General features: G+C 53.7%; 1 protein-coding gene across 2 annotated transcripts; it reads right to left on the bottom strand.

Annotated features, from left to right (window-relative positions):
• Positions 1 to 22,577, bottom strand: TTC22 (tetratricopeptide repeat domain 22). Of its 2 annotated transcripts, XR_012379471.1 has the most exons (8): positions 21,904 to 22,577; positions 9,661 to 9,716; positions 9,346 to 9,461; positions 8,928 to 9,046; positions 7,451 to 7,612; positions 5,730 to 5,882; positions 4,175 to 5,209; positions 1 to 4,009 (listed from the first exon to the last, which is right to left on the bottom strand). XR_012379471.1 is itself a non-coding variant. In XM_025871713.2 (7 exons), exons 1-7 carry the CDS (start codon positions 22,468 to 22,470, stop codon positions 4,673 to 4,675), a joined length of 1,710 nt encoding a protein of 569 aa, XP_025727498.2. In that variant the 5' UTR covers positions 22,471 to 22,577; the 3' UTR covers positions 1 to 4,672. The 2 variants fall into 2 exon arrangements, 1 of the variants encoding a protein (XP_025727498.2); XM_025871713.2 differs by having other exon boundaries at positions 1 to 5,209.
• Between the last annotated feature and the right edge of the window lie 4,114 nt (positions 22,578 to 26,691).

The raw sequence follows: 26,691 nt of genomic DNA, 5'->3' as shown, positions 1-26,691 counted from the left end.
TCTTTTTATTTATTTATTTGAGAGAGAGACAGCGACAGAGATATGGAGAGAGAGTACGAGCAGGGGAAAGGCAGAATAAAACAGACTCCCCACTGAGCAGGGAGCCCAATGCAGGGCCCAGGGCTCCATCCCAGGACCCCGGGATCATGACCTGAGCCGAAGGCAGACAGACGCTTAACCGACTGAGCCACCCAGGCGCCCCAGAAAAGAAGATTGCAACTTAATAGTGGGCCACACTCTGCAGACTTGAGATCTGGGGAAAAATGGAATGATTCCCTCAATAGGTAGTGAGTTGCCTGTCTTCTAGGGGCATGCACATGGTTTAGACACTCCTTTGAGAACACTCACTGATGAGAGGAGTTCTGATCTAGATGGAGAAGCTGGAAAAGGTGACGGCGAATGTTCTTTCCAACACTGAGATTCTAGAAACCTGTAACTGAAAAATCTTACCTGTTTTCACAATCTTTAATGTGCTTTGTTCACGCTGGCTGAGTGGGAGTTTCTAGCTGCCTGATGTTGGCTGCTAGACCCAGAGGAAGAAGTGGGCAGGCAGCATGAGGTGGGATTCGTCTTCATTACTCCGATGATGGGGTCATTAAGGCTTTTACTCTGCAATGCTCCCCTAAGGAGCTCCTGCTGCTTCGGCAATATGACAGACAGTTGTCCTCCCAGCCACCTAGCAGACAGAGGCATTCTGCGCGGCTCAAAGCTGTAATTAAATCAAGATCACCCACTCGCTAGCCTCCTCCTGGGGGGCTTCCACACCTGGCCTTAGCAGTGACTTGCTGAACAGGGGGAGCCATGGAAGAGGGAAGTCAAGGGCCGGTGGGGGAGTGTGGGGAAGTGTGGGGAAAGGCCACTAACGCAGGATGAGTGTGGCTAGTATAGAGGGGGAGGGGTAGCCAGCCCTGCGGCTAAAACCTTTGATAGCTTTCCACTGGTCTCCCAAAGTCCCCAGTGTGGCCCACAAGGCCCTGCATCACTTGCTCTGCCTGATCTACACTGTGAACTCCCTGAAGGCAAGGGCCTATTTTGGTCTCCATTGTAGCCCCAGAGCGTGGCACTATGCTTGGCATTTGGCCAGTGCCTGATAAGTATTTGCTGAGTGAATGAATGGAAAGCCTGTAGTCTTCCTGGACTTACCGGAAATAAACTTGGCAGAGGAGGCAGCGCTGAAAGGGCAGAGAGCACTGGCCTAGGAGTCTGGAGGTGGGGTTCGAGTGTGTACCTGTCATCAGTTTGCCGCCCGACCGTGCCCAAGTCCTGCTCTCTTGCCTTGGTTTCCCAATCGCAGAATTGGGGAACTGGCAGAGGTGGTGAGGAGGTGGAGAGAAAGCCAACGCTTTCTGGTTGAGCTCTAGGCCTCCAAGGTCTTTGGGCTACAGACCTGACCCCAACCCCAGCCCTTGTGGACCTGGTGGTGATGGAGTCACCTGTTTGGGACTGAGGTAGCACGTCACTGCTGTGAGTGTCCTCAGTTCAACAACAAACCTGAGCCTATCCTGTGTGCCAAGCTCAGTGCAGCGCCATGGGGCTGAATCAGATGTGGTTCCTGCCGTAAAGATTCCAGAGTTGAGTGGGGGCAACACTCATGTTGGGATACTTATGACCCAGGGCAAGGGGAATAAATGTAATGCAGTGGGGCGCAATGCCCTGAGAGCAATCCACGCATAAAAGAGAGTGCTTCGTGACAGTTGGAAGGATTCGACAAGATTCCCTGTTGGAGGCACCTTTGAGCCAAGCACTTAGGACAGAAATTACAGGAAAAAGAGCAGCAGAGGGATAGGATATACAAAGGCACAGAGGTAAGGCCATTTGGGCAGGGAGACTAGTACCTGGTGGGGAGGGAGCAGGGGTAAAGTGATGGGATGAGTTGGTGATCACAGGCCTAACTCTAGACCACAGATGACACATCTTCGAGGCAGGGCTTTGTCCCAGGAGGCAGCACACAACAGGGCAGGTCTGGTCCAAATCCTGGCCCTTTCCATATTTATCTGTGACCTTGTTCAGTGGCTCCACGTCCTCACCTGTAAAGTGAGGATTACAGTGCCTACTCCTCAGGGCTGGTGAGGAATTTAGTGAGCTTACATGTATGAATTGCCTTGCCCATAGGAGGCAGTCCTGGAAACGGGGTTTCCTTTCCCTTTTCGTCTTTTGGCCAGTGTGCAGATACTCCACGCTCTAGTGTGTATATGTTGGTTATTTATACAGTTAGTTATGGATGAGATTATCAGAAAGAAAGTTTATTGGAAAGGTTCAACAGGAGTCGGAGGCAATGAAGGGAGAAATACACAACCTGGCACTGGGAAAAGTAAGGAAAAGCTGCAAACTGGGAAGCCTGGGGACACAGACAAACTTCACCAGCTTCCCAATTTTGCCAGCAAACTGCCTTGAATTCAGTTTGTCTGTTCGGGGAAGCAGGAGAAGAAAGAAGAAAGAGCTGGTTTTCTGGCCTAGGGAAGGGTACAGGTCACAGCTGTGGGGGGAGGGGTGGACAGGGCTGGGTGTGCTGCTTGCTCTGGAGTCAGCTCCCGGACTCTGCTGCAGTGGGGCTAAGAGGAAGGAAGGAGGGAGCGGTCACCACCCACGGCAGGGAGTCATGGTGAACCACGACGTGGAATTTCGGGCCTCTGGGGTGGTCTCGCTGCCCAGACGTCACAGATTTCACTGCTGGTGTTAGAACATTATCCTAATGAATCTGAGTGCCCCCATGTGACAGGTGACGCTTAAACCCTTAACATGTAAACACTTGATGCTTTAGTGTTAATCACTTTATTAGTATTTTTCCAAACCTGCAAAGTGCTGACACTAAGTTTGAAGTACAGGGGTGGGAGGCTAGGAGGTGAGACTCTGGGCAAGCCACCTCCCTTCTCGGAGTCCCAGGATTCTCATCTACACAGGGGATTGGAGTGCACTTCTCAGTCTGTTCTCCATCTGTCACTGGAGACATGAGAAGCAATGCAGGGTGCTGGCCTTTCCCTGGTAAAGTTTGAGGATCAGAGATAGGAGCAAAGCAATGTGTATAACTCTCCAAAGAAAGGGAAAAAATGCAAAATAAATCACAAACCATTATGGGGGTCCTGCCATTGCAGTCATGAACAACCAGCATTCCCGGAGTCTGGCAAGACCTTTTCTGGAATTTTAGGTTAAACTGGATCTTGTAGGTAGGGCCACAAGAATCCAGCTTGGCCATTCTAAGATTTACTGGCAATCAGAGCCTAAGTCTTTGACAAGAAGGTTCCACATCCAAGACTCTATGACTATGATGAGTCCAAGGGTGTAAAATTCCAAGACTTTTTTTTTTTTTTTTTTTTTGCATTTATTCTGCAGAATTTACTCCCGGGCCATAAGTTTTTGTTTCTTCAGTTTCTTCTGGGATATCTTTTTCTTCTGTGCAACCTCCTCTTCTGGTTTAGAAACAATCTGCTCTTTTTCAGTAAGGATCATCTCAATGTGGCAAGGAGAGCTCATATATGGGTTAACCTGACCACGAGCCCTGTACGTTCTACGCCGCATCTTGGGGGCTTTGTTCACCTGGATGTGCTCAATGACCAGAGAATCAACATCTAAACCCTTAAGTTCAGCATTACTCTCTGCATTTTTAAGCATGTGCAGTAAAAATTCAGCATGCTTCTTGGGCCACCGACCCTGTGTCCAGCCCCACTGTTTGGCCTGGGCACACCTACCAACTCCACCATTGCAGCGACGGAATGGCACACACTGCTTCTGTAAAGTGACGTCTTTCAGCTACTTGGTGGCTTTTTGGATATGCATATCCTTGATGGCCTGGGCAGTTTCACGTGTGTTCTTAAAGTGAACACAAAGATTTGAACCTCCTGATTTACATGATTTTGTAGGGTTTTCTGGGTCAAGCGAATAGCGAACCATTTTCAGAGGTCACCTCAGGCCGCTTAGGGGGAAGAGCCCAAGACTTTCTTCACGCTTTTGTGGAAGGCCCACGACCTGGTGCAGGTAGCACTTCCTGATGGGTGGGAGACCCTAGGTTCTCCTAAGAACAGAGAAATCAAGCAAAGATTCTACTGGATGGGCTTTATGTCAGAGAGTTTGGGGGCATTTCAGACCAAGCTGGCCAAAGATGAGGCCTGCTGGAGACTGCTAGGCAGGTAGGCTAAAGGCCCGAGCAGCCAGGTGTAGACTATTGCCTTGCCCTTACCTGCTCACTGTGCAGCTTTGCCCTCTGCTCTGGCGTGGTTTTTCTGGCTGCGGGACCTGAGACCCACTCCGGTCAATTTATGGAGAGGCGGCTTTATTATAAGGGTAGAGAGTGGCTCACGGCAATCCAAAGACAGGAACTCAGGCCTCGAGGATTGCGCACGGGGACTAAAAGGCCGCCAGAATGGAGACAACTATCTTATGTATCTTGCATCCATTTTACTTTTTCTGCATATCTGCACAATTCGATGCTTTAGATGGCAGTCTCCCGGTGGTCTCTCGCGTCTGCCCCAACCTCAGCGGCTCTCCCGAGCAGGGCCTTTGTGGCTCTGCGGGCAGGCCAACCTGCCCTCGTGTCTCAACCGCCCCATCCCAATTCCCGGAAGAGAATCTAATTGGCTCCGCTCACCCGCCAGCCTATGGCAGGGCAGGCCCGTTTTGAGCGCCCAATCGGCTGTAGGTAGGGCGGGGCCTCGACGGGGCGGGGCTTCGACGCCCCTCAGAGAGAGAAGGCTCGGCGGCCCCGCGGCACGCCTGCGACGTCGCCGTCCTGCTCCATGGTCTCAAAGAGTAGCCGCACCAGCGCCGGCCGTCCCTGGGCCACCAGGGCCCGGGCCAGCCCCAGCACCTCGCCCGTGTGGCCGCGCCACACGCGCTGCAGCTCCTGGCACAGGCGCGCCGCGGGGTACTTGCCCTGGGCGCGGCGCAGCCACGCGTCCACCTCGCGGCCCAGCTCGGCGTCGCTCAGCTGCGCCTGGCTCCACTGCGCCAGCAGCGCCTCGAGCAGGCAGCCGAAGCCCTCGGTGTGGCTGGAGCCCGCGTCGTCCAGCTCCACGGCGCGCTTGAAGCAGGCCGCCGCGTTGGCCTCCTCGCCCTTGATGCGCAGGCACTTGCCGCGCAGCAGCTGCAGCTCGGGCAAGGTGGCGCCCAGCTCCGACTCGCCGGCCTTGGCCAGGAAGACCAGCGCCTGGTTCAGCGCCGCCTCGTCCACCGCCAGCAGCTCCTGCACGGCGTCCACACCCATGTAGTAGTAGACCTGGGCGGGGAGGGCGGGGTGAGCCTTTCTCCTTGGGCATTCCGCGCCCATACTTGCTTTAAAAAAAAAAAAAAAAAATTCCACCCTCCCTCCCACAATGCTTCACAAATTCCCGCCCCCGGAAAAGGAGAAGAAATAGCGATTCCAGTTCCAGCCCCACCACTCTTGGCCGTATCAGCTTGAGCGAGGCACTCTCTGGGCCTCAGTTTTCGCGTATGGAAAATTATGATATTGTCACCTCTTGGTAATCATTCCTTGTGCCCAGAAGGCACTTCTGGATAAAGAGTAATGGCCCTCACTTCCTGAGTGCTTTAGAAAGAGCACGGCCCTGTTCTAAATGCTGTATATGCGTTTTCTCATATAATCCTCACCATGGCTGTAGGAGGTGGGTACGGTATCAGACAGGGATGGGGGGGTAGCTGTATTTCTCCCTGTGTCCTCAGTGCCCAGGCCTGCCTTGGTAGAGAGTAAACAGGTTTTTAGTAAGCCGTTGGCTGCTCAAGCCAAGAGGCTGCCTTACCTGGCCGATGTCCAGGTAGGTCTTGAGGCTTGGGCACACCTTGACCACTTCCTCCAGATCGGCCTTGGCGCAGGACAGGTGGTTCCTGTCAGGCATGCCCCCGAGCCCCATCTTGGCTCGCTCCAGGTCGTGCAGGTAGGCTCTGAGGTGGATCTGCCGCAGACAGTCAGCTCAGGGACGATGCTCCAAGCAAGGACCTCTGCCCTCCTTTCTGCCCTAAATGATGCCAGTCTTTTTCTCAGCAGCACCTCAGGGCAGTTCTGTGGTGCAGTAGAGGGCCCCTGAGACTGGGACCCAGAGTCCTAGGTCCTAGTTCTGTGCCAACTGTGCTGATGACACCTTTTCTGGGCCTTAGTTTCCCTGTCTACAATGAGGGGGTAAAGAGCCCCGCATTCATTCAACAGACATGTACTGGGTACCCACCATATGCCAGGCCCAGTGCTAGGTACTGGGCATGCAGTGGTGACAAGTGGCTATGAAAAACTAAACAGGGTGATGGGCTAGAAGGGACTGGGGGAGAGGGCCATTTCAGGTAGGACGGCAGCACGGATTTTGTGAGGGTCCACATAAGCAATTTGGAAAGAATGGAAGGTGGCCCCAACTTAGAAGCGTCAAATTACAAATGATCCCAGACTCTTGCCTTCATCCTCACCCCTCCTTTGCCCCCATACTTGGAGCCTTAAAAAAAATCTACAGGTTCCGAAGGGGAGGCATGAGAAGGAGGAAGTCGGTAAAAGGGGTCATTGTTGCTGAAGGTATTAACGCTTTATAGCCAACCTGGTGGGCTCTAGTTCTAAGAGAGCAACGTAAGGTGGGGGAGGAGGGAACTCTGGCTTTGGAGCCGGTTGGACTTGACGGAATTCCAGCCCCTCCCCTCTCCTCGTGTTAGCCCGTGAGCTGGGGAGGATGTTGTTCAACCTCTGTGAGCCTTATTTTCCACATCTGAAAAATTAGTACACTGGTATCTTCCTTGGAGAGTTCCCATGACGACTGAGAGAACATATTCTAGCCAAGATCTAGCATATGGTATGTGCTCAGTTCATTCATTCATTCATTCAACAAATATTCCTCAAGAGCCTGTTATGTGCTAATACTGTTCCAGGCACCCAGGAGAGAGCAAAACAAAATTCCCTGCCCCCATGGAGCATATATTTTAGTGTGGGAGAGAGAAAGACAATATGCATGATAAATAAATAGTATGTTGGGGAGTAATAAGCACTAAGAAGAAAAAGTAAACCAAGAAAAAGGACAAAAAATGTTGGTGAGAGGTTGACATTGTCAGTAAGATGGTGCTAGAAGCTTCGTTTTCGTCCAGACCTCCAGGAAGTGAGGAAGGAAGCCAATCAGGGAGAAGAGCATTCTAGGCAGAGGTCATTATCCATACCTTACAGTTTGGGGAATGGGGTTTTAGATACAGCAATCGGTTGAGAGGCCAGAGTTCAACCCAGGTCAGTGAAGCCTGTATTGAGTGCTAACCAAGTAGAGGCTGGAGGTCATTTACCAGGTCATTGTAGAGGGGTGCCTGCAGTGGGTGGGAGTCTCCTTCATTCTTTCACTCAACAACCTTATAGAACACAAACCTTGTGTCTTGATGGCTCCCAAGCTCCTTTCCACCATGAAGGCCCTATGACCTTTGGGCTCTGGCAACACAGTTTTAGTCTCCGGCCCTTGTTCTCTGATTTCTGATGGCAGGTTGAGGCGGAGCCTGCAGGCTGACTCACCTTGGCCCTTGTGCAGTATGCCTGCCAGTTGAGCTCCGGATCTCGTAGGATATCTAGAGCCATGTTGCAGGTTCCAATGGCCATGTCCTGCTTTCCTAGGAAGTGGAAGATTTTGGCCAGGCGATTCAGGATGGGGGGTTGGTCCTTGGCTATCTCAATAGCCTAGGGAAGGGAGAAGGGTAAGAGCAAACTCTTTGGTTATTTGCCTGACCAGCAGGTCTCCCATCTCTGGATAGAGCCATGTCACTGCCATGCTCTTATTCCCGAAATCCATCTGCCAGTAAGTTTGGCCGTATCATGGAACCTAACATGTTAGGGTACAGCTCACTGGCACTCAACCCCCAAGAGCCCGACTCCCATGCTCCCCACCATGTTCATGTGTCCCGTCCAGTGACTCCCTCCATACAAAGGCAGATCTCTCTTCCTCAGACACATCCAGGGTATGCTCCCCCAGTCTCCCGGGGCCGTTGCAAGGAGGGTCAGAATCAGCCTCTACCTCCCCCATATGTACATAGTGCAGTGTTTCTACTGGGGCCGCAGTACTTCCCCTCTATACTGTTACTGACCACTGCCTGTCCTGTGTGGGTTGCTGCCTCTGGAATAGTGAACTCCTGTAGGGACTCCTCTCTGTGCCGGGTACAGGTTAGGTTCTCAAGGAAGGGTGAAGGCAGTGTGTTTGTTAAGTTGGACACAGCTCTCAGAATCCTTATGAGCCATCGTTTCTCCTCTGTTGTTTTAAGATCTCTCACCAAGGACTTTGCTCATTAATCTATAGCTCATTAATCTAGCAAGCATTAGGGATGCGCCCCATGCAGGGCACTGGGCTGAATGCACAGGTCAATGAATATCACAGGGTCCCTGGCCTCCAGAAAGACTTCAAAACTGAGCTAAGGGTGGAAACTACCACATAAACGAGGTGCCCAAGAACAAGGCTTGAACAGCACTTTACAGTTTACAGTGAACAGTTTCAACCACTACCGCCTTTGAGTCTCTCAATGACCTAGAAGGTAGACAAACGACATAATTAACACATAATGAGGCTCAGGGATGGAAGTGACTTGCTTAGGGTCACATGGCCCATGGGCAGAGCTGGCACAAGACCCCACCTAAGCCCATCTTCTTTCCACTATGTCACTGGGGGTGGGGAAGGACAGTGAGAACCACACCTGAAAGGGAGAAGTCTGAGGGTGTATCTGAGACAAGGCGAATAGCTTAGAAGATAAGGCTGGAGAGATGGGCTCCGGGACTGGGCGTGGGGAGGGTCTGATTCTTAAGCAAAGAGGAACAATGACAAACATCACCTCACCATTGTCTTGAATGAAGAGAGGAGGGAAAGCCAGGGCACTTCCCTGGGGGGGTGCACACGATGGGGAACGGAGGTGGGACACCACCCAGAGAAGCAGTGGGTTCCAGGAGAGGAGGCTGGGGTGTCAGGCTCCATCCCAGTTTGGAGAGTGGGTGTGGCCAGGGGACGTACCTTGCCAAAGCAGTCCAGGGGGTCGGTTCCCGAGTACCCGCAGTCGTGGACACCCATAGGGGTGGTGGAGAAGGTGTCCTTCCTCTCTAGCAGGATCCCGAGGTAGCACCAGGCCAGAGCTAGGGGTGAAGTGTGGGAGAGGGGTGTCTAGGAAGCAGCAGGGTGGAGAGAGGGAGGGGGCCAGCTCCAGGCACGGTGTTAGCCCCCAGGAAGATGAAGGGAGGGTCTGTGGCATGAAATCACTGAGCAAGGTGCAAGGTGCATGAGTTCTGTGAGATGAACAAATGAGTATCTGGGACAGAGGGTGAGAGAGAGAGAGCAACAGGATCTCCCAAAAAGGAAGACGATGCTAGAGGTGGGGACAATGACAGTGACAGGCAGGGCTAGTGACAGGTAAAGGGGGAGCCAGGGGCCCTACCTTGGTGGTGGGGGTCTGAGGACTTGAGCACTTGCCGGAGCAGGGCCAGCGTGCGGTTGAAGGCGGGCAGCCTCTTCTGCTCCTCGCTGCCCATTTCCAGGAAGATGCCATCTAGCCTGTGGCCAAGAAGGGGATGTGGGTGCCTGGCACCCCCTCCCAGCTGTCCCTAGGGTGCTGCGAGTACTCCCCAGGCCAGTGGCATGGAGGGGAACTTGGGGAGCCCTCACCACGGAAATGGACTCAGCCACCTCTTCCCCGGGTCCCAGGCCACACATCACCCTCCCCACTGTCCAGTCCCGGGCTCCCCAGGCTGACCTGATGAAGAGCGTTGCCATGGTGAAGTACCAGCCCCTTTTCTCCTCCACTGGGATCTAGGAAAGCAGAGAATGGCACTTGCCCTGAACCCCGAGAAGCAGCAAATACACCTCTAATCATGGTCCTGGATCTGCCACTGTGGCTGAGTAACCTTGGGCGAATCACCTCATTTCTCTGACTGCACAAGGTTTGACGAGACAACCTGTGTGAATGTCCTAAGTAAGGTGCCCATCACGGAGCAGGAGTGGAATACATTTCTTCCCTCCATCTCGCTTTCCAAACTAAGCTCCCCTTCCCGCCTGGCTCCCCAACCTGTGCTCTGGATCCCCCCCCATTCCAGGGCCCACCAGCCCCTGGTCACCTTCTCTCTCCCCCACTGTCCACTCGCTGCTCTCCTTTGGCGCCACCCTTCAGCTTCCTCCTTCCTGAGAAAGCCCTTTCGGGCTTGTTAATGGAGTTCAGCTGCAGCCCAGGACCCCCCCTGAACGGTTTTCCCACTGTTATTCTTGCCAACCTCACCAGGCATTTAGACTGACTTGGGCACCAGATAAAATATTTATGCTGTTATTTATGGGAGTAGCTGCTGCTGCCTCGGGAAGGAATTTTAATGAAAACCAATAAAACCCCTAGTGCATATCAGCAGCTCTGCTTCAGGCTCTGCTCCCTCCCTCCACGTTCGTCTCCTGGCGTGGATCTCCAGGCTGGATTCTGCACTCACCACCCCCCACCCACCATGGCCTCCTCAGCTCAGGATCCCCATCAACCCCCCGACTCCCAGCAGCCGAGTGAATGCATTCAGTTCAGCCAGAATTTCTGGGCATCTGTGGTGTGAGGCCCTGTGCTGAGTGCTTAGGGACGTGGCACCGAATTGGACCGGCACCCTGGCCCAAATGGGTTCACAACCTAGCTAGGAAAACAGGTCCAGGCATAAATAATAGAGCTTGACTGGGTGACTGCCATGTGCCAGGATCCTGACACCCACCCTCTCAATCTCTCCACAACTTATTGGGTAGGTTTCATCTGCCTTTTACAGATGAACATATTGAGGCTCAGTGAGCCTCAGTGACCTTGCCCAAGGTCACACAGCATATAAGTGTCAGAGCCGGAACTCAAGCTCCCTTTGTTAGGCTCCAAAGCCCATGCTCCTCTTAGCACACCAGCTTGCCTATAACATTCCTATGAGGCAGAGTCCAAACAAGGCCATGAGAGTGATGTGGACAGATGCACTAGGATTGGGGAGGCCACTCCCAGCCAAAAGACTCTGAGGTCTTGCAGAGGATGGGCTGTCAGATGAGTCTTGAATAGCAGTGGTATTTCAGAGGGTGGGCTGGGGGTCAAGAGCATTCCAGATGGAGGGCTCAGTGTGGAGACGTGTGGCACGCCTGCGGTGTGTGTGAATGGGGCGTGGGGGGGAGGAAGTGTCAGCAAGTTACATTGTAGCCATTCTGAGGAGGCTGTGGATGAGCTTGGAGGGAGAAGAGAGAAAGGGCGTCCTGTGAGTCCAATCCCACTGAGAGGTGTGACTGCCCATCCAGGCAGGGTCTTGACCCAGGGTGCAAGCCAGATCCCCCAGAGGAGGCCCCGCTAATCACATTTCTTAGCCACTATTCACCAAGTATCTTCTCTGTTTGGCCCAAGCTGGGCACAATGGGGATAGGAAAGGAAAGGCAGGTCCCACCTTTAGGAGCTCCCAGTCTGGTGCGAAAGCCAGATCATATCACAGTGCGAGTGGAAGGAACGCTATGGGTTATGGGAGGAAGTATCCTGCATGTTACAGGAGTGCCCACAGAGCTTCTAGAGGAGGACTTGCTGGCGAAGGCTTCTCCAGGACAAGTAGGAACCACCCAGGTGGACACCATGAGAGAAGGCATCAGATAGAGGGACATCGTGTGCCAAAGCTCAGTCAGAGGTGAGGGAGTGTGGTGTGTTGTAAGGGGCGGGAGGATGAGCCAACAGGGGCATATCAGGAGGGGCCCCCGAGGGCCTGACTCAGGCCCTGGGGTTCATGTGCAGGGCAGTGGGGAGCCATGGAAAGGGCGGTGCCCAGATCCAGTGTGTTTTTACATTCACAGCACCTTGGAGAGTCCTCCTGTCACTTAGGTGGGAATACGTGTATGCGGCTTTAGCTGGGGACAGGGCTGTCCGGAGGGGAGGGCGGCAGTTGCCAAGGGTTGAAGGACATCCTCGAGGGCTCAGTGGGGAACATTTGTCAAAGCAAAAGGCTAGGATGCGCTGCTGGATAACCTTACCTGTTCTACCAACACGGCACCTGGGACATAGGAAGGGGGACTCCAGAGTCATGGGGCCACTCCTGGGGGCCATGCTGGCCAAAAACCGGGACGTAATGTCAGTGTATGATCATGTGACGGAGTGAAGCTTAAGTGCCTCAGGCTTTCTGGCTGTCTAGAGGTATGATCTCATGACCTCTGGCCCCATGCCCATTTTGAGGTTGGCCAAACTGAGTCCTGGTAGGGAGAAAGGGAAGCTGCTGCCTCATTTGGGCTTCTGAGAAGGAGGTATGGCCACGAGCAAGAGCAGAGGCTCAGGTGGCCGACAGGCCTGGCCCTATGAGGTGGGCGACCCCGGATGCGTGAATTACCTCTGGGAGGCTGTGTCCTTATCTGCAAAGGTGGATAATACAGAGCTCGCAGGCATTGTGGGGCAGTGCCCAGCCCAGAGTATGCGCTCCATAAATGTTGGACCCCTTTCTCCTGGCTTGGGTTAGAGCTGAGCGGGTTAGGCTGCTCTGTCCAGGGGACTTATTCCAGTTCCCTCTGGGGCAATGACCTCTCTGGAGTCCAGAGGGGTCCTGGCTCACCCTGCTCTCCACCGCACCTCCCCCCACCCGCCCACTGTGCTATTAGGGCTTCACATCCCCTGTGGGGTCCCAAGCACCTTTCTCCCCTCCACAGATCCCCGGTGTTGGAGAGTTACATGGTATACTCAGGGCTCTCCCTGTTCCTCTTGTTTGGCATTCAAGCCACAAAGAAAGTAAGTTATGTGCGCAGATCACAGGTAGTACCAGACAGAGGTGACACTTAAATTTATGCCTTCATAATCCTAGCTCCAACCATTGTCCTCAGCACTGTTTCCTTGATCACTCGCATTCTTTCTCTGAGGATACTGAGACCACAGAGGTGAAGCAACTTACCCAGTAGCACGCTAGTTAGTATCAGGACTTAAAACCCGTTGGTACCCTTGAGTAATTCAAGAGCCTGGTTGTGGTTTGCACTATGCAGGCAATACCACCACCTGGTGGCGGTATGCCTGAATTGCAGGGACAACTCCTCTCCCCTGGTTCTCTTCAATTTGACGGCTAAAACAGATTTTCAGAAAAGTAGCTAGCTGAGTGACATCGCTATGACAAATCCCAAACGTAGTCCCTTTCAGATTCTGCTTAAGAGTGACGTTTTCAGGAGGGCTTATGGGGTTGCAGATTTGGAGTGGAGTTAATGGCCCAAACAGATCTAGTCTGAGGTCACACCTGGCTTGAGCTTTAATCCTCTATCCCCGTGATGAAGCTGGTGGATGCCATGCACTCTGCTGGGCTATTCTGGCCTGAAAATGGGCTGTCTCTTTAAAAATCCTTCTGGTTGTAACTTAAGCAGCAGCTGAGGCTGTTACCAGGGGCAACCTGGCAAGCCACCCTGCGTTAAATTAAATTAAACAGGCCTCTGGTTCCCCCCTCCCCTCCCGGAGAAGGAGGGGCCGTTCAACCTCTCTCCTGGAGAATAAAATTGCCCTGAAACCTCTTAGGGCTGCAAGGCTCTCACTTCCAGAGTTGATAGCTCCCAGAGGCAATATGTTGGAGGCAGCCTAGGAGGGCCGGTGAGGGCTTCTGCCAAAGGAGTGTTCCCCAAGGGCCTGCCCGGCATGGGCTCTGGGCAGCACACCACCCTTTCTCTCGCTGGGTCTTCCTTACAGCCCTGTGAACTGGGAGTTCCGGGGTCTGGAGAGGGGGCCAGCCAAGGCTGCAGGCTGGAGGGGGTCTCACATTAGGCCGCCACTCCATGGCAGATCGGTGGGAGGGAGCTGGGCAAGGCCCAGGCACCTGCGCTGACCCTCAAGTGAAATCCTCAGACCCTGGCACTCACTGAGTAAGGTGCAGCCCTCAGGCAAGGGGTCCTCAGGACATTTCCCTGCTCCCTGGAGGCCCACGCTGTTATCTCCCTCATTTTAGAGAGGGGGAACCCGAGGCTCGAAAGATGGAGAGGATTGCCCACTTAACCTGACATTTCAGGCCAGGTTTCTCTGACTTCAAGGTCATGTTCTTCCCACCACATCTAGCTGCAAGTGTTTGCACAGCGCTTACCATTTACAGAGTGGACGCACACAGATTCCATTTGGTCCTCAGACCATCCTGTGTGGAATGTAAAGTGAGTTACCATTACTCTCCTAGCACTGATGGGAAAACTGAGGTGGGACCATGTCCTCAAAGTCACACAGCCAGTGTAAGCCCAGAATGAAACCTGGAAATGGTGTTTTTGTCGCTATACTGATAATAGCAAATTTTATTGAGCACTTACTATGCGCCAGGCTCACAGTTTTTACATGTGTGAACCCACTCAACCCCCAGGGTTACCTATAGGTAACGTTACCTATAGATAACGAGGTCGTGACTATGATTACCCCGGTTTTACAGAAGAGGCGACTGTGGCCCAGGGCAGCACAGCTAGAAGGCAGCAGAGCGGGGGACCCCAGCAGCCCAGCCCCAGAGCCCCTGCCCCTAAAGACTAGACTAGGGTTCCTCAATGTGTGGTCCCCGCCCAGCAGCGGCAGCACCTGCAGTTTGATAGACATGCAAGTTCTTGACTCACTGAATCAGGAACTCTGCAGCAGGGGGCGGGGCGGGGGGGGAGGGGAGCAACCTGGGTTTTAATAGGCCCTCTGATGCACTAGATCCTCGCTGTAGCGCACGGTGGGGAGCTGAGTGACGGTGGGCTGGTCGGTGGATCTCTTTTTTAAATGAGCCAAAGGATCAGAATTGTGATCCTCAGAAAAGCCTGAAAACCCAGGTTCCTGCCACTGCATGGGTAAGTGACAAAGGTAGGTGATCTGGCAGAATCGGCAAAGAGGAGGGTCAGGATAGGCCATTACAGGGCAGGCTTTGTGTTAACTTGGTGGCTACAAGGGTGGGTCCTGACTGTTCCACTTACTTCAAAAGGGGGGCCCCTGAAGAAGGAAATGTTGTGGGGCTTGGCTATTTTCAAGGATTTCGGTAGAAGATCTTTTAATATACCAATGAGTGAGGAATCTTTATGCATCTGGATAGGCTATAGAGAGACCTTGCTGGTTCTTCAGGAAAATAATTGCCTTGCAATTTGAACTTTGCCCCTGATGACGTTGTACTCTCCATTTCTGATTCCTTTCCTGAGAGCTGACTAGTTCTCCTCCAGGAGAGGGGGATGTGAAGCAGCAAAGGGCATGAACATTTCCGAGCATCGACTCTCCACTGGGCACTTCAGTGCCTCCGTGGACTGGACGCTCGCAGCAGCCTGAGAAGGTGCAATGCATCCGCCTCCTTTTCTGGGTGAGGAAACAGAGCCTAAAAAAAAAAAAAAAAAAAGCCACCGCCCAGCCCCACAGCCCGGGGTGGAACTGCCAGGATTCAAGTTCACATCTGCTTCCCTCCAACGCCCCTGTTCTTTCCACTTCATCACGCCGACCCTGTGAAGGCTGATGCTGCAGAAATAAAAGTCACAAGGTGGCAGGCCTCAGGAATACATTCTTCCTGCACAACTGGAATGTCCTCTGTGACGACACGGAGCAGCCTCCCTGCTCTGCACACAGAGCCCCGCCCCCACCCCTCCTGCAGGATACGCACCAGAAAGGCAAGGGCTGGGGTTCTCCCTCCCCCCATCCAGCTCCTGCCACAGGGGGTGCGGAGATAAATGGAGGACTGGGATTGGAGTCCCATTCCTGCCTCTGCCTCCCCCAGGGATCCTGGAAAGGCCCCCAGCCCAGCCTCGGCCTCCGCTTCTGCATCCACAAACGGGATGATCCCACTTGGCCTGCCTGTGTCACATGTGGTCAGTGTGACTGGTGGAGAGGATTTGAAGGAGCGGTGCTATGCCATGGAAGTAAGTCACCTATGCCTCCCTGTCCTGGCTTCCCGGGATGGTCTTCACGGAATTTAAGATTTGAGCAGATTCACCGCAGTTTCCCATTCTCACCCCTCTTCTGGTCTTAGGTCTGTCATGTCACCGTGGTGGGTCATCTTTGCATTGCACTCGTTCCCTAGACTTGCAGGACTATGTTGAGCCACTTTTCTATCCCACTGTCCTTAGAGAAAAAGGACCCTGTCTAGTCCTGGGTCCAAACCCAGCTCTGGAGCCAGTAGAGACTGGGTGGGTCTGAAGAAGTGTCTCGCCTCCTGTAGTAATAACGGTGATGCCCGAATGTTCTCAGCTCCTCCCATGGGTCTGTGCTGTATGTGCCCTTAACGTTCTTTTCTCCCGTAAAAGAGGTGGCTGGGCCAGATGATGCTAAAGGCAAGCTGGATCCTCTATCAATGAGGAGGGGAAACCCACTTCCCAAACATGCTAGGTACAGAGGGAGAGAAGCCAGCAGCAAACTCAGAAATGTGAGTGGCTCCAAGGCCCTCAGAAGGCTGGAGCCAGAGCCCAGGAAAGCTGCCCCAGCCTGGGTTTTAAGTCCAAGAGACCTGAGTTCGGTTCCCGCCAGCCACTCCTGGCTGTGTGCCCTTAGGCAAGTCACTACACCTCTGTAGTCTCAGTTTGCTCCTCTGTAGAATGGGCTAATACCACTTCTGGTTTCCCAGCATTTCTGTGAGGACCAGATGAGATTGTCTACGAAAAGTACATGAGTGCACAGTACCTAGCTCACTTTCCAGTGTTAACCATCTCTTTTCCTTGCTGAACCCAATCAAACCACTCAGATTTGTGGAGTCGTGTGTGTGTGTGTGTGTGTGTGTGTGTGTGTGTGTGCGCGCGGGCGTGCAGGGGACCCTGGGGCTACTGACCAGCTCTGCCCTCCTGGCCCTTCCTACCACGTCCCCACCCCGCTGGGTGTGGTGGCTGGTTGGAATGTCCACACCCTGGCTTGTGAGGCTGTCTGCCAGGTCTGTAGGCACTGCCTTCCTCCCTGCCCACCCGGCTGGGGGTGCGATCTGCACAGCCGTGGCACGCTGGGTCACCTTGGGCAAGCAGCTGCCCTCCCTGAGCCTGTTAGGTCCTTGGTATAATGGGGAATCGCACTACTCAACCAGCAGTGTGTCTGTGAAGTCTGAATAACAATCAAATGCACTAATGAATGTAAAATTCTGAACTCCGGGCCCGGCACCCATCATCGTACTATCACCCTGGGCCGTGAGCGGGGGTGAAGGCCTGCGGGAGTGCACCTGTGTGTCCAGCCACCACTATTTGGGTAAAGGGGAAGACAATCAAATACCTGAGCTAGCTTGGGACAGGGGTAATTTTTAGAGAAACAGAGGTTCAAGTTACCTTATTTAAAAAAAAAAATAGGGATCTGAAGACTCAAAGTCCAGTGACTCAATGAAATGAAATTTAACAACAGTTACGAAGAGCTCTCGGGTGTCCCACCCTATGCTGGACACGGAGTGGTGGGGGGCTAGAGAGAGGCCCAGGCGCAGGGGGAAGGTTGGGCTCTGACAGGACGTGCATCCTGCCTGCAGCCTTCTGACTTCTCTCCGTCCTCATGGCCACCCAGGGAGATGGGCCTTAGAATCCCATTCGGCAGATGAGGAAACAGAGGCTCAGGGAGGTAAAGTGACTTACCTGTACCACCTGTGATGGAGACAGAATTTTAACCCAGTCTGTCTACCCCCCAAAGCTCCTAGCACCCCCTCGCCCCCGCTTTGAGATTTGTCACCAAGAATCCACCCATGACTGTGTGCGTGCCCGCGCCCGCGCCCACACGACGGGGTTGCTGGCAGGAGGGTAGAACTGACAGGTCAGAGCAACTTCTGACCTCACGTTGTTGTGACTTAAAGAAAAACAGGAGGGAGTGCAAAGCTGAGAACAGAAGTCACAAACATTCCCCCCCAACACACACGCACACGCACACGCACACACACACTGGGCTTATTTTTGGATTCTGGGCTGAATTATTAATTTCATAAGGTTTTCTCTTGTCATTTTAGTTGGCAGATGAGCACTGGTTCTTCAGCCGCTCTTTATCCTTTGAGCACCAGAGGCTCCTCCGTGCCTGAGACAGTGCCAGCCCTGTGAGGCTGGAAAAATCTCTTGCAGCCACAGCACAGGGTGGGCCAGACCACCAGCCGCCTATCCCCCGCTGGGCCCCCGTGGGCCAGACCCTCTCAGCAGGGGTCCCACCTCCTCCTGCCCTGGCCCTGACTCTGACGTCATCTCTGCTCCCCTCCTTCCCACCCTCCCCCTTCCACACATGCATGGCAACCCACCTCCTCTCTCCTGACACTTCCTCTGCCCTAGTTTCTAGGACGTGGTCCGTGCAGCCATCTGCACTTAGTGCGCCCCCACTTCTCTGACCTCCCCAGAACGAGCAAAGGCTTTGAGGTCAGAGTCGGGTGGATTCGACTGCCACTTACTAGCTCTGTGACCCTGGGCAAGTTACCGAGCCCAGCTATGCCTCAGTTCCCGCATCTGTGACATGGGATCAGAAGGTTCTTGTGGGGACTCAGATCGTGTTTGGAAGACATTCGTATAAGTATTATTGTGTGAAGTTGCGTGTTGTGTGAAGGAAGGCTTCAAGGCGGAGGTGACATCTGAGCGGGGTTTTGATGGATGGAGTCTACTTGCTAGGCAGGGAGGTATGAAACAGCCCAGCATGCTGGGAGGAGCAGAAGTGGCTTCCAGTTGCTGGGAAGTCAGAAGCAGCTAAAGAGGAGGGCAGGAAGCAGATTTCAGAGATCAAGTCAGCAGTTCCCCAGCCAGCCTGCCCTCGTTCCAAGCCACTCAGCTGTCACTAACACCTGACGGCTCTGCAGGCCCTCACCGCAGGACCTTCGCACACACCACGCCCCTGCTGGGAGTGCCCTCACCTCATTCCTGCCAGTACACTCCTGCTCCTTCCGGAAGCTTCTGTCACTCACTTGTGCTGAAAGGAAGCGTCCCTTCTCTGAAACTCCGTCACTGCCATTCTACCCCCCGGACCTGGACTGCAGACTCCAATATCTGGAGAGCTGACACACAGGAGGTGTTCAATAAATGTTAAGATGCTGAGCACCTGCCTCTCACACATGCCCAGAATTTGCCAGTTTATGGGCACTTTCACCCCATGATTTGATTGGAGGCAGAGATCACTATTGTTAACATTCATGAAGCAGATGCCAAGACCAGAGACGAAAAGTGACTTGTCCAAAGCCACACAGCAAAATGATAAAAGAGCTAGGTGTTTGAACCCAGGCCTTCTGCTCTAACTACAGTGAAATCATCACTGTTACCCCCAATATGGCCATTTCTTGAGCATCTACTCTGGCCAGGTGCTTCAGAGGCATGATCTCTTCCAATTCTCAGGTGACAAAATGGAGGCTCCAAATCCCCAACCTTCTCCTGTGATGGGGGGGCTGACTACAGCTGTGCTGTCCAGACTCAAGGATAGCACGGAGTCTGGTGCTGGGCCACCTCACACCTGAAGCAGTCAGTTCCTTCCCTGAAGACCTGGGCAGTACCCTGCTTGACACTGTCCTCTGGGAGGCCACTCACAGTGGGGGTTGGGTGGGGGTTGGCCCCCACCATGGCTAGGCTGACCAGCGGCGATGGCAGGAAGAGAGATGCTGGACTCTGTTTGATCCCTATGCCCAAACCTCTGCCTCCACGCTCACCTCCTCCAGGTAGCCTTCCCCCCTGAGAGCAGGAAGGGACCTTGTGGACCATTCCCCTCTCTGCCCCCATTTCACAGGGTGGGAAACCACAGCCCAGAAGGGAAGGCCCAGGAGGTCTCCTGGCTCCTAGCTCAGGACCCCTTAGGCCCTGCTCTGCTGCTGGGACCACACTCAATACACACTATGCTGTCCATGCCTCCTGCTGAGGGCAGCAGGCATTCAGGGCCTCGGGCTCAGGCTTTAAAACAGAACACCTGGGTCCCTGTGGGCCCTGTGGGATGGCCACAGCTACCCCCCCCCACCCCACCGAGGCAGTGGAGGCTCCACCAGCCCAGGTGAGGTGGGCGTTGTGTCCGATTTGCTGGCTCTTTGCACACTCTTTTCCAAGTGCTTTCCAAATATGAGCTCTTCATTATGACATCAACCAACTGAGAATGCCCCCCTCTTACAGCGGAGGGAGCCCAGGACATAGGTACCATTATTATCCCCATTTTACAGGGAGGGAAATGGAAGCTCTGTGATGCTAAGGATGGACTGCAGGTGAGAGTGTGGGGGGGAGGGGGTTGGGATTTGGACCTGGACTGTCTGACCCAGAGTCTCCCGTCTTAACCTCTACCCTGCGATGCTCTCTTGAACTCAAGTCTGTGCCCTCCACCCCGCATTCCCTGAGGTCTGGACTCCACATTTCCTCTCTGAAGGTGGAAAAGGCTTTGGGTGGGGAAAGGCTCCAAGGGAGTGTACAGAGGTTTTATGATTGAAGCCCTGTATGAAGGCTTGTTGTTATTTAGATATCACGAATCTAAGCCATTATAAAACATCATGGTTATCAGCTAAACCTGCCTTCACGGAAAAGTCACCGTACCTCTCTGAACTGTGGTTTCCTTCTCTGTAACAGGAGAATAAGGCCCTCTGTCATCCAATGCAGGTAACCTTTGAGATGGCTCCCAGTGATCCCCATATCCTGGTATTCATGTCCTTGTGTAGTCCCATCCCTTTGAGTGTGAGCTAGACCTAGTGACTCACGTCTAGTGAACAGAATATAGCAAAAGTGATGGGATGCCCATGTGGCAAAGGACCTGAGGGGGGCTTCTGGCCAACAGCCAGTGAGGAACTGAATCCTGTCCATAGCCATGCGAGTGAGCTTGGAAGCAGGTCCTCCCCCAGCTGAGCAAGGCTTCAGATGAGAACACAGCCCAGAGGCATCCAGCTGAGTCATGCCTGGATTCTTGATCCACAAAAACTACGAGATAATAAATGCTGCTAAGTTTTGGAGGGTGTCTGTTAATGCAGCTATAGGCAACTAATATACTTGGTGTTTTTCTACTCAGTGCCAGGCCCTATTCTGCCCATACAAGTATTTAAGATACATTTATTGAGCGCCACTGTGTGCCAGGCACAGTGCCCAGTATAGAGTTTGCAGCGATAAACCAGACATGTTATCCCCACTCTCAAAGACCTCAAGGCTGAATTAAGGAGACAGATTTGTGAACGGACAGTATGAGCAGTGCTGTGGGAGCCCAGGGCAGGCACCTGACCCAGCCTGCAGAATTCAGAGGAGGCTTCCTGGAGGAGGGGATGCCTGAGACAAACCCAAGACTGGGGAGAACCTCCCAGTCAAAGGTGGAGCAGAAGGGCATCATAGAAAGAGGCCAAGAGAGTGGCAAGGTGCGCTGTAAGGAGCCTTGCCCACTGGGGGGGCACAGGGAAGCAGGCTGTGGCAAAAGCATGGCTGGAAGGGGGTACGTGGCAGAGAGAGAGCAGAGAGGAAGAGCATGGAGGGTCTCAGGTGCCCACCAGAGAGCCTTGGACTTATCTGCCAGGCAGTGGGGAGTTACCAGGGGTGTAAGCAGCTCAGGGTCGTGGCCAATAAGACTGAGCAACATGATGCCGGCAGCAGGGTGGAGGACCAGGCAGAAGGGTCAGGCAGGAGGGCAGGGACCCAGGCAGGATGATGGCAACTACACTAGTCAGGCAGGAAATGATGGAGGTTGGGCTGGCACAGGGAGGCTGGGAAGGAGTGGCTAGATCTCAGAGATATGGGCAGGCCGAATGCACAGGGATTTGGGGTCTAAATGGATGGGGAAGGTGGTGTGAGGGGGAGGAGAGAGGAGGTAAGAATGCTGCCCAAGTTGCGTTGTGGGGTTGGTTGTGCCATTGACTTAGGCGATGTGCACAGGTGCATGGACAGGTGCTTGCTGAGAGAAGCAAGACAAGAAGGATGAGCTGGCCAACGCGGATTTTGCAGCGTTGCCAGAAAAGAAACCTAGGCAGACTGTCCCGCTAGGAAGCAGGTCCACGCCCTTGCAGAGAAAAGCTACAGGCCTGGTCTGGGAGGGGCGCCCTGGAAAGGTGTCCCGGAAGCCAAAGGGCCGGGGTTTGGAGAGAATCCGCGAGGACGTCCCTGCAGACGTTGGGGGCCACGACCCCCAGCCCTCGCGACCTGGGGACGGGTCACCCACCTGCTGCCCGTAGCCCAGCGCCTTGTCGTAGAGCGCGATGCCGGCGGCCAGCACCTGTGCCCGCTCCTCCGGGCTGGCGCAGCCCACGTCGAAGCCGTGCGCATAGCCTTGCTCGGCCAGGCAGCGCGCCGCCCGGCGTTGGGGGTCCCCCGGCGCCTCGCGCTCCGCCGCCAGGCCCATGAGGCCAGCCAGCCGCCCGGCGCTCGCCTCCTCCTCTTCCTCCTGGCCCAGCCGCCCGTACACGTGCGCCAGGTTGGCCCAGGCGTTGAGGTTGCCCGGGTCCTCGCGGGCCACCTCGAGGAAGAGCTCGCGGGCCTCGTCCAGTTCGTCCAGGTAGAAGGCGAAGGTGCCTAGGAGGTGGCGCACGGCGGGGCGCTGCGGGGCGGCCGCCAGCTTGAGCTCTTGCCGCAAGCCGTCCCGCTGCAGCTTCAGGTCCCGGGCGCGGAGCGAGGCCGGCGAGCGCGGCTCGAAGTTCAGCTGCATCTCCAGGTGGAAGTGGCCCGGCAGGTAGTCCAGGTCGTCGATGAGGGCGTCCAGGTCCTCGGCCGTGGCCTCTGGCTCCGCCATGGCAGCCCCGCTGCTCCCCGGGCCTCGCCCCTGCCCCGGCGACTGCGGGGGTGGGGGGTGGCGGGACGTAGCTGGGACGCCCTGGATCGAGCCCGGCGCGGAAGGCGAGGTGCAGCGCGCGCGCGCGCGGAAGCCCAGGGTCCCGCCGCCTCCGGGTGCCTGGGCGCCTCCCTTTGGTGGGAGGGTCTGAGCGTCGGCTCCCGGAGCGCCCTGTGGGTGTGTCGGCTTTCGCTGCTCAGCGGCTCTTAAGACGCCCGCATTGCACAACCAGGTGTGCCTGAAAAACAGGTGCATTGCCAAGTGCAGGGCGCGCAAAACACGGTGCATGGCAAAAGGCCTGTTTTGACTCTCTCTGCCCAGCAGACGCAGAAACAGGCTCAGGAGGAAAGGACTAGCCCAGGTCACAGGACGGAAGCTGTGCCCAAGCCTCCCAGAGCCCAGTTGGCTGAACCCCAGCCAGGCCCTTTCTCCGTGGGCACTTCTCCACTCTCTCTGTGTGAGCTCGCTAGTGACTAGGAGGGTGAGGGCTGGTCCTTCCAGCTGCCTGGGGAAGCCCCCTCATTCTTGCTGCTTCTCCCATCGTCTCCGAAGTTCCTGTGTTCTCCTCCCCCCAAAGGGAGCCTGCCACTTCTCTCTGAGCCTCCTTAGGCCATGATTTATCAGGCTTCCCCACTTAGGATTCCCCTGACTCCTCTCTGTCCTGCAGTTGGCCACTGTGGAAACACTCTGGGGCTCCAGGTGCTGGTTCTAATCCTGGTTCTCCATCCCTAATAACCTCTGACCTTCATAATTATGAACGGCTTCATAATTTCACACTTGCATACTTTCCTCATCTGCGACATGAGGGTCACATTCTCTCCCCCAAGGTAGACATCCAGGGTAAACCTGGTGAATGTCACTCTGGGTACCTATCAGCTCCACTGCTCCCCCTTGGTTCCCACTCTATCCTGTACACCACCTGTGGTCCAGTTTTCTTTCTCTTATCAGTCTTCCCCCAGGACTAGCACTGGTTCCCTGCCCTCGAGAAGGCTAGGCTATGCTCCCAGCTGCAAGGCTGCTAGTCCTCCAGTGCTTGGGCTGTGTAGCAAGTCTGAGCTTCTGAGACTCTCCCACCCCTCATTCCACCTGGGCAGGGCTCCTGAGACGCTGTTCCTTCATCTTCTCAACAAATAGGCCAGGATTTTCAAAAGTGGAAATAGAGCCAATTAGTAAACCTGGAAAAAAAAAATTGACTTGAGCAATAAAAAGGTAAGTTAAAAATATCATTCTGGTGTTAGGTTTCACCTGTGATTTTACAATATAAAATTTAATAATTTTTAATAAAAAATTATTGCTATAAATTCCTAGTGATCATGAGATGACACTTGGGCTCTGACCTTCTTGGGGGCATCAAGGATAGATTCCCAGAGTGCTTGGCTTTTTCCCCCTCTTTTTATTGCGGCAACACATACTTAACATAAAACTGACCACTTGAACCATTTTTAAGTGTATAGTCAGTAGCATTAAGAATATTCCCATTGTTGGGGCGCCTGGGGGGCTCAGTCGGTTAAGCGTCTGCCTTCGGTTTGGGTCATGATCCTGGGGTCCTGGAATCAAGTCCCACATGGGGCTCCCTGCTCGGCAGGGAGCCTGCTTCTCTCTCTCCCTGTGCCCCTCCTCCCTGCTTGTCCCCTCTCTCTCAAATATATAAATAAAATCTTAAAAAAAAGAATATTCCCATTGTTTCATCTCCCCCACAGTGAAACTCTGTACCAATTAAACAGTAACGCTCCATTCCTTCCTTCCTCAAGCCACTGGTAACCACCGTTCCACTTTCTGAATTTGAATTTCTCTCTGAATTTGAGTACTTCAATGACCTCATATAAGTAGAATAATATAATATTTGTCCATTTGTGTCTGGCTTATTTCACTTAGCCTAATGGTCCTCAAGGTTCATCCATGTTGTAGCCTGTCAGAACGTCCTTCCTTTTTAAAGGGAATAATATTTCATCATATGTATGTATATACCACATTGTGTTTATCCATTCATCCAAGGTTGTTTGCACCTTGGCCATGGGAAACAATGCTGCCATGGACAAGGGTATACAAATACCTGTTTGAATCCCTGCTTTCAGTTCTTTTTGGCAATACACCCAGAAGTGGAATTGCTTGCTCAGATCAATTCTATGTTTAATTTTTTTGACGAACTCTTATACTGGTTTCCATAAGAGCTATATCATTTTACATGCCCACCAACAGTGCACAAAGGTTCCAAGGTCTCTACATCTTTGCCAACACTTGTTATTTTCTGTTTCGTTTTGTGTTTTGTAATGGCCATCCTAATGGGTGGGTTTGGCTTTTGATCTGCCTCTGAGAAGGCGAGTAGGAATTGGATGGAAGGGGTAGGTTGTGGGTGCATTTCAGCGGCAGGAAGGGCACAGAGAAAGGCCAGAGGTTTGCAGTGCAAGTGGTGCCTAAGGGGCAGGGCAGCGCCATACAGCTGAAATGTACAGAGCATGGGCCAGAGATGGAGGGGATGAGCACTGAAGGCAGCGGGGACAGCACCATCACGGAGGCCTGAATCCCGAGGATCTTGACTTGATTCTGCTGACCTAACTGCTGACTCCACAGTCTGGATGGTTAGAACCTCTTGCAGCCAGGGAGCTCCCACACCTAATGATGAGTCCCATATCCGCCATGTCACCCTACATCTCACTAGATGTGACCAGGGCAAACTACGCTCCCTCTCTGAGCCTTGGTTTTTTCTTCTGTGTAATGGGATGGGAGGGGGTTCCAAGAGAGAATGAGCTGGTTGATAGGATTAGTGCATTGCTATGATGGGGAGGCTTTGGGCTGCCGTGGGTGGGCGGGCTGCCTTGCTGCTGAGCTGACTCACCCCTGCCTGTACCTGCTCTGGCCTGCCTGGCAGCCCGGATTCCCAGCCCAACAGACCTCGGCCTAGACTCTGTGGTCAGTCCTCCACGAGTCCTGGAGCCAAGGGGCTCAGGCCGGGAGCGAAGCTGCAATGCAGCCTCAGGCAGGTTCTAGCCACGCTGACAGACGCGGGGCTGGTCACAGGGCTTCTCCCGTGTACAGGACTTGCTAGTGGACACAACCCCACTTCACGGACACCTCCAAATAGCTCCTCCAAGAGGCAGCAGTCAATGTCCATGTCACAGATGAGGAAATTGAACACTGATCAGGGTCACATACCCAAGGCCGCCAGCTAGAAAGCAGCAGAACCAGGATTCAGACATGACTCTCTTTGAGGATTTCTGCGTCACTGGGAAGTTACTCTAGATTAATTCCTTTATTTGTTCACTCGTCCTTCAACAAATATTTACTAAGCATTGACTGTGTGCCAGGTACAGTACCAGGAGCGGGTGAGACACAGTTTCTGCCTCTGGACCTTTGCTAGGGGCCCTTCCAAGGGCTGGGAATGGCCTCTTATTGAGATTCTGCTATGTGCCAAGAACATACTTAAATTAGCTCCTGCTAATTTAATCCTGCCAGCAGTCTGGAGAGACAGATTATTAGCTTCCTTTTACAGGTAAGAAAGTGGAGAATCAGAAAAGGAAACGAATTGCCCACATCTGCACAACTGGGAAGGGGCAGGGCCTGTGCTTAGATGACCAAGGGTGTATGTCCCCAGGCCTGACATGTTTGCTCCTCAGCTCAGTGGTGCGGGGTGGGCACTGTGCCAGACATGGCCATGTGCCTACCTGGCCTGGGGCCTGAGAGGCCAGCCCACAACTACACTAGGCATCAGGACTTCCTATTTTAGTGCTAAATTGGGATGTCAGAAGGGTACTGGGTGGACCCTGTAAGGAGACACACTGTCCCGGGAGCCCGGCTCCACCATGGACTGCATGTAGGACCCCAGGCAAGTCCTGTTTCTCTCTGGCTTCTGTTCTGTCATCATCAAATGGAGTGTGACTCTCTGCTGTGCCTCAGCCTAAGAACTGGGAGGATCAAAAGTAATCATGAGAGATGATATTAGAAGTAGCATGACCAAGGGGCACTGATCAAGGGATAAAGGAAGAGGAGGGAAGAGAGCTGACAATACCCTGTTGGGGACTCAAGTCCGTTCTTTACCTAGCACTTCATACACACACTTAAAGATGAGTTTGGAATTCTCCTCCTCCAGGAAGCCCTCTATGACCTACCGACAGGCTGGATCAGAGGCCTCCTTCTCTCATAGGCCTGGCCACATTGTGTGGTCACTCTTTCCCCCACTAGACT

Source organism: Callorhinus ursinus, unplaced genomic scaffold (assembly GCF_003265705.2).
Source record: "Callorhinus ursinus isolate GAN/ISIS: 27379988/994484 unplaced genomic scaffold, GSC_fseal_2.0 scaffold9, whole genome shotgun sequence".
Lineage (NCBI taxonomy): Eukaryota > Metazoa > Chordata > Mammalia > Carnivora > Otariidae > Callorhinus > Callorhinus ursinus.
Note: the sequence above shows the minus strand (reverse complement) of the source record. Positions and strands in the feature narration are given on the sequence as shown.

Excerpts from the sequence above, each read along its gene's own strand:
- TTC22 (XM_025871713.2), bottom strand. The coding sequence starts at position 22,470 with ATGGCGGAGCCAGAGGCCACGGCCGAGGACCTGGACGCCCTCATCGAC. Across the intron at positions 9,717-21,903 it reads CGCTGGGCTACGGGCAGCAG|ATCCCAGTGGAGGAGAAAAG; the intron begins GTGGGTGACCCG and ends CTGCTTTCCTAG. Across the intron at positions 9,462-9,660 it reads ATGGCAACGCTCTTCATCAG|GCTAGATGGCATCTTCCTGG; the intron begins GTCAGCCTGGGG and ends TCTTGGCCACAG.